The sequence below is a fragment of the Clarias gariepinus genome, chromosome 27, assembly GCF_024256425.1.
Source record: "Clarias gariepinus isolate MV-2021 ecotype Netherlands chromosome 27, CGAR_prim_01v2, whole genome shotgun sequence".
NCBI classification, from domain to species: domain Eukaryota; kingdom Metazoa; phylum Chordata; class Actinopteri; order Siluriformes; family Clariidae; genus Clarias; species Clarias gariepinus.
The window spans coordinates 7,721,378-7,732,658 of NC_071126.1; the positions used below are offsets into that span (position 1 = coordinate 7,721,378).

At 40.6% G+C, this 11,281-nt stretch overlaps 2 protein-coding genes across 9 annotated transcripts in view; one reads left to right on the forward strand and one right to left on the reverse strand.

The window, feature by feature from the left end:
• Positions 1-2,700, forward strand: part of ppp1r13bb (protein phosphatase 1, regulatory subunit 13Bb) — a 56,145-nt gene extending 53,445 nt beyond the window's left edge. For all 8 annotated transcript variants that reach the window (XM_053489012.1, XM_053489015.1, XM_053489016.1 and 5 more), the window contains 2 exons: positions 867-1,066; positions 1,265-2,700. In XM_053489012.1, the coding sequence (XP_053344987.1) occupies positions 867-1,066; positions 1,265-1,306 (242 nt within the window). In that variant the 3' untranslated portion in view covers positions 1,307-2,700. The remainder of the gene's footprint in view (positions 1-866; positions 1,067-1,264) is intronic.
• Positions 2,701-5,675: 2,975 nt separating this feature from the next.
• ckbb (creatine kinase, brain b) lies at positions 5,676-9,588 on the reverse strand. Its single transcript, XM_053489117.1, has 8 exons — positions 9,493-9,588; positions 8,499-8,703; positions 7,345-7,499; positions 7,131-7,263; positions 6,853-7,024; positions 6,561-6,684; positions 6,276-6,465; positions 5,676-6,080 (listed from the first exon to the last, which is right to left on the reverse strand). Exons 2-8 carry the CDS (start codon positions 8,689-8,691, stop codon positions 5,902-5,904), a joined length of 1,146 nt encoding a protein of 381 aa, XP_053345092.1. The 5' UTR covers positions 8,692-8,703; positions 9,493-9,588; the 3' UTR covers positions 5,676-5,901.
• Between the last annotated feature and the right edge of the window lie 1,693 nt (positions 9,589-11,281).

Consider the following 11,281-nt stretch of genomic DNA (forward strand, 5'->3'; position numbering starts at 1 on the left):
ATTATGGGCCCCGAAGGCTCACCCATGTCCACGGGGACCAAAGGTCGATCCCACAGAAAACCCATACACCACAAATCACAGAAGAAGAAAAAAATCAATGCTGGCTATGATGGAGTGGCACCAGAACACAGTACATCATAGCCCACCATGCACATGAGCCCAAGGTCACTGACCCAGCCTCTGCAATCCACAGATGCTACAACCCACACCACACAGCCAGACACCACACCATATACCTGCAGATATCTTGTTGAATCATGACCCAAGGGGCCAGAGCTGCCCAGGTGGCTTAAGGGAATCCTACACAGTACAGGACTTAATGTTTTGTGTTATAATGTTACGGCTGACTGGTGTAGGTTATCAAAATCGGTTTAAAAACTGAATTGCTGACCTTCCTTATACTTTTGTTAATTTTAAACATACAGCTGTTTAAAGCAAAATTGTATAGGTAACTTATAAATGAACATTTATCACTATTGCAGTTAAATATGGACTCAACCGTGCACATGTATTGTTCATGCAATTATTAGCATATTTCTTTAAAATTCTGTTTTTAAAATTTTTTGGAAAACAATAAAAATGTAGAGCTTCCTATTATTAAGAAGTGGTTACCCTAGACTTTTGCTCCATCATTTTGTTATAGGAGCGTAACCTATATAGTATAAGAATAATACATCTTCTCATCTGACGTAGGGCTGATGTAGTGTCCTGCAAGGATTTTCTTTATGATAATAGTGACATTTCTAAGAATAAGTTCAGTTAATTTATCTGTTTTTATTTGTTTTATACTACATTTTCAAAGACTTTAAATAGTTCTAGCTAGCCAGTTTACAAATTTTACTAATTCAACATCTCTTTGTGTGCAGGTGTTCAGGAGAAGCTTGGCGTGATGAATAAAGGAGTTGTGTACACGTTGTGGGACTATGAGCCTCAAAGTGCAGACGAGCTTTCGTTCCAAGAGGGCGATGCGATCACTATCCTGCGCAGGAAAGATGATAATGAGACAGAGTGGTGGTGGGCTAAACTTAATGACAAGGAGGGCTACGTACCTCGTAACATGCTTGGGGTAAAATATATCATTACTCGTATCACTGACTATGTAGTAAACTAGCTCTTTATATGTTTACGCATTGGCCAGATGTAAAGTTGGTTTGTTAATTGTATATAGTTGTAAATTATTGTAATAATTTTTAAATTATTGATGTAGTTTGGAATACCTTTTTTAAAGCTACATCTCTCTCTCTCTCTCTCTCTCTCTCTGCAGTTGTATCCCAGAATAAAACCACGCCAGAGGTCCCTGGCATAGCTGACCGCCCCTTTCTTGTCTGACTGACAGGAATGATGTCTCGGGGTGTAAGACCTCCATTTTTCACCCCTCAATCTTTGCTGATCCAGATCCTGCAGGGTTAAAGCTGCTAAACCATGCCTTCCTATTTGGGAGCACAACAGAGACACACATGCATACACACCCAAGATAAACAAAAAAACCTCAGGTCCCAAGGTCTGCCCTATTACTCCAGTATTTTGCATCTCTTCTTTCGACCCTTCAAGACTTGGTTTCTTCCCCACGTCATGTATCATAGTCATTATACATTTCTCCACCTCTATGAAAGCACTACTTACTTGGGTTTATAGCTTTTGTTTTATATCATTGTTTAAGCAATACCTGCTTAAATATGTGTTTTTATCTGGAGCTTTTTAATGCTATTATATTATCAACAATATGCTGGCAGTCAGAGCGTGGCTGCGTTTGCTTCCTACCAAGCTTTCGTTCAACAAGGGAATCTTAACACTAAAGATGCGATTTGTTATGGTTAGGGGTTGCAAGTGAGTGTGTGTATTTATGCTGCATTCGTTTTGAGTTAAGAACAAAAGAATGTTGTCTGGGTGAATGAATTTTCAGTATAAAAAAAAGCATTGAAAGTGAAATGTATGTGAGGAAACGAATGGTTGTGTGTGTTATAGGAGAAAAGAACAAATGCTTTACAAATTACATATGATGTATAATACCTCGGCCAACATATTGCAAAGTATCTGGTTCATATAGTATGTAAGTTTAAGCAAGGGAATTTGCACGTGCACATACAGTGTTATCTGTATGATTGGTCATCCACCTCTCGTATGAATGATGAGTATGTGAGTTAAGTGTACATGGATGGGCTGCTGAGAGATTTTTTTAAGATCACAGCACATGATAATTATTTTAAAGATGACACGTGGAGTTAGCATAGCATATTGAACCTTTGAATGATGTGCAAGTGCAAAAAAAAACATACTGGTGTTGCAGTACCATTATCAGTAACTAAACTGGCAGTACATAAGTTTTACCCAAAGCCGTTAAAATATTAGTTTTTTTCCCTTGCACAAATCAAATAGTATGAACCAAATGCATATTTACATTGTTTTACACTGTATTCTTTTTCTTAAACATTGAATTACATTGTGCCACTCCATTTTCCATCTCACTCCTCTTGAAAATCGTGAGTTGATCTTTATGCCCTGCCTCTAAGGCAGTAATGAGCTTTACCGTAGAGTTCATCTGTAAATACTGTGACGAAGCTCTAAAATGATTTGTGCTATGTTAAGTACTTGCCTGTGCAGATCTCTGTATGGCATAAAGATAAAAACACTCGCATCTTCTGTTCTCTACATGTGCACAAATGAGTAATAAACAAATCCCAGTACGACATGGAGTTTTAGTGTATTGTAGTTTCGTGTCTTTTCTTTTAATCTAATTCATCAAATAACCTTCATTTCTTTGTTAAAAAAAAACACCAGTAGCAAGGGCATTTTAGAGAAACGATGATTAACTCAGGTGAGTCAAGGCCATTATGTTGGAACATACCTGGCAACTACTGAGAAGTCTTATTTAGTCATAGACATTACAGCAAAAATCCAGCTTGTATATCAGGCATCGGAAGCCATGCATGTCTTTGGGTCTCTTATTATTACCTGTTAAATGGGGATTAAACATGCTGTAAAAAAGTAATTGACTAAAAAGAAAGTTTAACACTGCCTTGCCAAAAAAAGCCCCAAGTAGTTATTTCACCCTAACTGATGTATTAAGTACCTTCTCATTTCTTAAACAACCATGTTAAAAGACATGTGGTCCTGGTAAAGATGCTACTCTGTTTCAAAAGGGTCAAATTATTGTCCTGTATCAAGTAAAAGAAATCAACTAAGGAGATTGCTGCAACTACTAAACTTGGGCTAAGAACTGTCCAACACACTGTGGTCGGAAATTAATAATAACAAAAAAAAAATGCATGTCGTTGGATATCACTTAAACGTTTAGTGGAATCAAATTATTTAAAAAAAAAAAAAAAGCATAGGACTCTCGGATATGATTAATAGTGAAAAGAGCATTTCCACCCACAATGTGATGAGAACTCAAGGGATTGGGACTAAACAGCTGCGCAGCCTTAATTAAACTTAGCAGAGAGGTTAATAAAAAAAAAAAACGACTTCAACTTGCTAAAGGGCATAAAGAATGCACTGTGGAAAAATTGTGAGGGGGAAAAAAAGCTCATGTGGTCTGTTAAGGCCAGATTTGCCCTGTTCATGCCTAGTGTGTACTGTGCAAGCCTGTAGGAGCAGTGTTATGATCTGGAGTTGTTTCTCTTGTTCATCTCTACAGTCTTGGCCAAAAGTTTTGGAAATGACACAAATATTAGTTTTCACAAAGTTTGCTGCTAAACTGCTTTTAGATCTTTGTTTCAGTAGTTTCTTTGATGTACTCAAATATAATTACAAGCACTTTATACATGCTTTAACATCTTCTGGGACAAATCCTGACTGATAGCAACCCATTCTTTCATATTCACTTCTTGAAGTTTGTCAGAATTAGTGGGTTTTTGTTTGTCCACCTGCCTCTTGAGGATTGACCACAAGTTCTCAATGGGATTAAGATCTGGGGAGTTCCCAGGCCATGGATCCAAAATTTCAACGTTTTGGTCCCCGAGCCACTTAGTTATCACTTTTGCCATATGGCACGGTGCTCCATCATCCTGGAAAATGCATTGTTCTTCACCAAACTGTTGTTGGAGGGTGTTTTGGTACCATTCTTTATTCATGGCTGTGTTTTGGGGCAAAATTGTGAGTGAGCCCACTACCTTGGATGACAAGCAACATGAATGGTCTTAGGATGCTTTACTGTTGGCATGACACAGGACTGGTGGGAGCGCTCACCTTTTCTTCTCCGGACAAGCCTTTTTTCAGATGCCCCAAACAATGGGAAAGAGGCTTCATCTGAGAATATGACTTTGCCCCAGTCCTCAGCGGTCCATTCACCATACTTTCTGCAAAAGATCAATCCGTCTCTGATGTTTTTTTTGGAGAGAAGTGACTTCTTTGCTGCCCTTCTTGACACCAGGCCATCTTCCAAAAGTCTTCGCCTCACTGTGCGTGCAGAATGGTCTCAGGATGCTTTACTGTTGGCATGACACAGGACTGATGGTAGGAATGATGGTCACACCTGCCTGCTGCCATTCCTGAGAAAGCTCTGCACTGGTGGCACTCCGATCCCGCTGAATCCTCTTTAGGAGACAATCCTGGCGCTTGTTGGACTTTCTTGGATGCCCTGAAGCCTTTTTAACAAGAATTGAACCTCTTTCCTTAAAGTTCTTGATGATCCTATAAAACACGCGTTTCTTTCCAGGTAACCATGGTTAACAATGGAAGAACAATGATTTCAAGCATCACCCTCTTTTTAACATGTCAAGTCTGCCATTCTAACCCAATCAGCCTGACATAATGATCTCCAGCCTTGTGCTCGTCAACATTCTCAACTGAGTTAACAAGACGATTACTGAAATGATCTCAGCAGGTGCTTTAATGACGGCAATGAAATACAGTGGAAAGGTTTTTTTTGGGAAGTTAATTTTAAAAGGACCCCCCCATAATAGATTTTTTCCCCCTAATGGCACAGTCATAAGAGTGGTTTAGGGGATGATGATCTTTGACATGGGTTGGTCATCACAGACTTTAGACTGTAACCGCCTTGTGAATCTTTGGGATGTGTTGGAGAAGGCTTTCCAGTCAACAGTATGTGCCATATTCAAAGCAAAAGACAGTCCAATAAGTGTAAGATTTTTTTCCCTTTGTTCTTTTGTTTGTTTGTTTTGGACCAGCCGTTGCATTTCTAACATCAGCCACTAGAGAGCAGTATAACACTAATGCTCTGGAAAAGGCTTAGTAAACAAGAATCAACAAACTATATGCGGTGATGGCATTCTGGGACAATTCAGAATTCATAGATGTATTGAGTCCTTAACATAAGAAGCTAAACCTATACCACAAGAGAATTTTTCAAATATTTCTGCCATTTCTTTTTTAGTACAGCAGCAGTAGTTATTTTACTATTTCACATGAACAGTATAAGTACATTTGATTACACGTGCAACACTGGTTAATAGCATAAGGTATGGACAGTAACATTGTCAAGTGGAGCATGATCTTTTATGGATTATGTTACTTTTTCCTTGACATTGCATGAGTGTAAGATTAGCAGTATTTATTACAAATCCCAGAGAAATATGGTGGAATTCCCACACTACTGGGATATTACAGAAGAAGGGTTTTAAAAATGTTTTGGCTCAGTGGATTAATCTGGAGAACTACTGCTCTTTTATGCTACCTAGGTTTTACTGTGATAAATGGAAAGACACCACAACCAATTCCATGGGCCAAAGAGACTTTATTTCAGGTGTTAAAGAGCCATCCTCAAGACGCTGGAGGTACAAAATCCTTCGGACTGTTGGAAGACTCATCTAACTTTAGTGCCACTAATATGGGCAACTGGGCTCCTTGATGTGGTTAACATTACTGGTTTGGAGGAAAGAAGTGCTGCTGAAGGCAGGAGGAGTCAATTTCGGATTATTTATGGGTGTCATAATGCAGTGTTCACTTCTGCTCAGGCATCAGGTCATCAATTGACTCTCCAGCTTCCAGACGCTTCTCCATGTCAACGAGAAGCTTGACACCATCTACAACCATCTGCACCAGCTCCACCTCAGAGAAGCCCAGCCGGTCAGCATTGGAGATGTCAAAGACGCCACCTACTGCAGCAGTGTCTACGCCACCTAGACAGGGGAATGTAAATAACTGTTACCAGAGAACCACATAAATAATTTATTCTTCATAATTAACACAGTGGACAGACCTAGCAATTCAGTTAGAACCGATTCATGTTCAAGTCCTTCTTAGAGTTTATAACAATTACTATGCAATGAATGCATCCCTAGCAGCTGGCCGTGTCCTACGCTTGAATTTTGTACCTGTTCCACGTTTCTGAAGCCTCAGCTTCTTAAGGACCTCGCCAAACTTCTCGTGTTTGCTCAGGTTTGGAAGCTTAACATGGACACCACCACGCAATCCTGTTCCCAGGTTAGAAGGGCAGGTGAGTACGTAGCCCAGGTGCTCATTCCACATGAACTCATGGCCTTTCTCTTTGAAGAGAGATTCAATCTACAAGGCAAATAAAAGACTATTAAAAAAATTCTAATTATAATCGACATATCCACATTGACTTTCCAAGTTTATCCATATTTAATTACACTCACCCTTGTGAGCCCTGTGCAGAACCTAGTGAAGACTTCCTTCATGTTTCCACCCTTCTGCATGGAAATGACGCGAAGGTGGTCTTCCTCATTCACCCAGACGAGAAACGTCTTGTCGTCATTGTGCCTTAAAGAATAAAGAGGGCAAAAGGGAGTAACCATGACCAATGTGTTCAATTCTAACCATTCCAAATTCAGCCAATTTGGTACAAATTGGAATGCTATTTAAGGCATATATTTACAACTGTCTACAAAATATATTAAGATTACAAGGAAGCAACAATGCCAGAGTTACCAGATTCCGCGAGCATCAGGCCAATCACGAGCCATCCCAGAGGCCAACAGGAGTGGGGAAACTGGCTTGTCAAAAAGGAAGTGATCATCAATCAGCTGCTGCTGTTCCTCTTCGGTCATGTTCTTCAGAGCATAGTACTTTCCATTAAATTCACCATCAAGACTACTTAAACCTATAAAGTAAAGCAACAAAAAGGTACCATCTCATGTCATGTTTGACTTAATAAATAGATCACAAATGGCTCAAGATAGAAAACATGATTTGGAACTGACACACACCTTCAACGGACAGATTTTCAATTGCGCGCCTTTCACCACGGCTGCAGTGAGGGGGCAGGGAGAAGCCGCGAATGCTCCTGCCAGTTCTTACTCTGGAGCTCAAGACATAGTTGGGATCAAGGTCATCTCCACCCTGACACAATGATTTAATAATTTCAGTCCAATCTCAAGTGGCAAACAACTCCAACATGTGGCTAATTTAAACTGTACATACCTGAAGGTTGTCTGGGTTCAGATCAGTCTTGTGTTTGTCTGTGGGCTTGTAGCCCCCATGGCGGTCTTCAATGATTGGGTCCAGAAGGTCTTTAAACACTTCATACGTCTCCTCATCACCAGCAACACAGCCCACAGTCATGATGAATGGATGTCCTAGGAGCAAGGGGGACAGGAATTGATATAAAACATAGCAAGTTGATTTTGACAGGTCAAGGCAGACCATTCGGTTACCAAAGCTGCAACGGGATCTGTGATCTCATGGGTAATGTATCCTGTAGAGCAGAAATTCGAAGTGGGCAAGTATCTAAACCAATGGTTTGCAATCCTGTTTCTGGAAAAAACCCTGTACAATTGCACCACTTACATTCAAAAGAGGCCATTATGTGGTCAGTCAAAATCGAGTCTGCTCCAAGAACAGGATTGAGAACCAGTTTCCTATTCCTATCGCCGCTATGATTTGTGTACATATTATTGCATCCAGTTTGTGTTAAGCAACTAAAATGGTGGCAGGTGAGACATTAGGAGAGAATTCAAACCACTGAATTCCAATGAGTTTTTTATGTATGGTTTATCACCATAAATTTCCTCAGATCTATACACAAATCGACATTATTACCAAACTGAACTATTCGAGCTAGAGATCATCCAAGAAAATTAAGTGTTTTTGTACAGAGTTACTGACAGGTGTAACTGGGTCTCTCTGAAAACATTGTAGTGAGTAGTTAACTCTTCCTACAAGCATGTTTTCCCTCACGGCTCATGTCAAACAGGTGATTCATCATCCATCCCTCTTGGAACCTCCGTAGTCCAACTAGGGTCTGCAGAACCGGCAATCTGGAAACTCCAATGGCCAAATATGCATGACTTTGGACCCAGAGTACCTGGAGAAAACCCACCAAGCACAGGAAAAACATGTAAACCTTTGGCTAGAAACGAACCCTTGACCCTGGAGGTGCAAGGGCACGGTGCTAACCAGTGTGCCATCTTGTCGCCAAATACTGTAGATGATCAGTGTTCCTATTTTTTTCTTTGGGCATGTCGAGATCAGAAATTAAGGGAAAAACCTGGGTCATCTCTCAGTTAGATGAATTGGTTTGACCTTCACCAAGCAAGGTTAAATATGAGAAGCATAGGAGAGGGAGAGGCTCTTACCTGGGTTATCGACCCCAGTTTGGATGACGTCGTCCAGTGTGAAGCCAGTGGAGGTTTCCTTGTCGCGCAGGCTTGCGTACATCTCCGGGGTAAGCACCTTGGCCATGTGGTTGTTGTGCTGGCTGAGGTCCGGGTACTCCTGCTCGGCTGTGTATGTCATCTTCATCTTATTGTGGGTATTGCTGAAAGGCATGGCTGCTCAGAGCTGATGGGGGGGAAAAGATAAAATCCACTCGTTAGACCCGTTCGAGACGAAATGCTGTGCCAGAACATCCAAGGACGAAGCCTCCCTCCCCCTTTAGCCGCATTAATTCTGACGTAACGGTATTAAAGCGCCCGATTCCCGCCGCGGTGCAGGAATTCAGCCCTCAAACTCAGACTAAAACTGCACAAACCGGACGTCCAACAAAGCGCGAGCTTTCTATCTGCGCGTCATGCAAATGCCATACACCAAACGTGATGGCATCTCCACAGCCATCCAGCTGCTCGGAATCAGTGCCAATCATGCAAATTCATGTGGATGGACAGAAAGACAGGCAGGCTTATTGCGCATAAAATGCGTGATTGCGCAGTGTCCTAAAAAACATCGGAGACCTTGGGGTTCCTGCAGAGAGACCACAAGGTCAATGCTGATGTTCTCGAGAAGCAAAACGGGATTATTCGACATACGTATCTATATCATTTAATAACAAAGGAATAATAACCGGAAGCGACCAATTCATCATTGTTATTATTTGTCATGCACGATTTGATTTATAAGTTTTCCTAATTTAATCATTTATTATTATTATTATTATTATTATTATTTGTTTTTACCGGATGCGTTCAACAACGCAGAGATGCTAAACCACCCTGAATGCTGAGTATGAAACAAATGACAAAAATTATTAGAAATGATTGCCATTGTATTTCTCATTGTATGTTTATCTAAACTGCAATACATTTTATAGCCTTGTATTACTGTAATATAATAATAATAAAAACAATCTCCTACCTTTTAGTCTATTTTCTTTGGGGAAGATGAAAACAATGCTTCCTTAACTCCACACACAAGCACACGGACGCTGATTATGGTCTCCAGAAATAAGCGGCTTTGCCAGGTTTTATACGGCGCCGGAGCTCGCCTCTGATTGGTTGCTATTTGAGTCCATTCACTCTATTGGAGCGCGAGCGCCAGCATCCAGCGACAGTCCGGGCTGATCACGTGACCCCAATCCCCCCCGCCTTTTTTATTTTCGACGGCTCAACCTGGAGATGATTGGCAGCGGAGGCAGACAGGGAGGCAGGGGGGATTTGGTGGAACGAGGCACTGCCCCATCAGCCCTTCAGGAGGGCAACATTGAGCTGCTAATTCAGCTGTGACGACTCGAGTTACTCAGCTTCTTGTCTACACATGATGAACTCAGAAACAGTGATAAGAGATGTTCATTCCCAGACCTGTTTGTTTATCCTTACACACATGTTCAGTCAGCTTTCTGGTTAACAGTTTAAAAAAATCACTAGAGAAAATGATTCCACTGATACCATAGTGGATCCACACTAACATGTTTTGTTTCATCATAAAATTATATGTTTAGTTTTCTCTACTGAATACACGAAAAGGACAGATTTGGATTCCCTGCACCAACAGCTATATCACTTCTCAATTCATGATCTATAGTTGTTTGCAAATCTTATTGCTTGGTTCATTCAAGTTTAAAACAAATAAGACATATGCTGCAATCAGTATGTATGTGCATTTATTCTGCATATATCAGTTTCAAGGTTTTGAACTATAACAACAAACAAAATAATATACATTGCATGTGTGAACGTTTTGAGTCAATAATTCGTAACAACACTTTGGCAGATTTATTTTTTTGGCAACTATGTTAAATGACTTTATTTGGCAGCATTGTGGTGTAGTGGTTAGCATTGTGGCCTTGCACCTCCAGGGTTGAGGGAATGATTCCACCTTGGGTGTGTGTTCATGTAGTTTGCATGTTCTTTTCGTGCTGGACGGGTTTCCTCCATGTACTCCGGTTTCCTTCCACTGTCTAAAGACATGCAAATTGTCCACGGTCTAAAGATGTTCCCAAATTGTCTGTAGGTTGTGTGCTCTGCAATGCACTCTATCTTGTGCGCGAAGTCTTCTTGGATAAGCTTCTCACCTGTGACCATGTACATTTACAGGATAAACAGTAGAAAAGGTGAATACTTTTCCTCCCCTCTTCTTTGAACCATGCACACAATTTTACCTGTGTAACTAGTAAGTTGCCACATGACCCTGAAGCATAATACATCCACCCCATTCTTGAAGCTTGGTGGTCTTTTTTTTTTTTTTTAAATGCTGCTTCCTTTGTCCAAACATATCCTTGTTGATTACTTACATTGATTTACTTTATCTGTCCACATCACTTGTTTTCAAAATTCCTTTGGTTTATCTAGATTTTGCATGCCTCACACACAGATTTTTGTGATGAGGTCACAGGTAAGATTATTCTTCTGATGTTTCTTGATTGCAGTTCTAGCAGTTTGTGCAACCAACCCAGCAAAGTAGAACTGTGCACTGTGCACCACTGTCAGCTTAACCTTCCTGCCCATCCTTGCTGTCATTTTGGGGATTTTGCTCTGCATTTCTGGCCAGTATACAAGAAATTCTATCTGATGGCATTCTTAGGTTTCCAGATTTTGGCTTGACTTCCACAGGTTTCCCCATAACTACCATTTTTAATGATATTAATAATTATATGACAGTGGAAATTGTGATGTGCAAACTCTTTGATAGCTGTCTTATAGCTAAA

What these genes read in the sequence shown, in the direction of transcription:
- ckbb (XM_053489117.1), bottom strand. Translation starts at nt 8,691, where the DNA reads ATGCCTTTCAGCAATACCCACAATAAGATGAAGATGACATACACAGCC. An exon ending in TGAAAATCTGTCCGTTGAAG is followed by an intron (nt 7,025 to 7,130) that starts GTGTGTGTCAGT and finishes TTTACTTTATAG; the next exon opens with GTTTAAGTAGTCTTGATGGT. An exon ending in TCTGCACAGGGCTCACAAGG is followed by an intron (nt 6,466 to 6,560) that starts GTGAGTGTAATT and finishes TTTGCCTTGTAG; the next exon opens with ATTGAATCTCTCTTCAAAGA.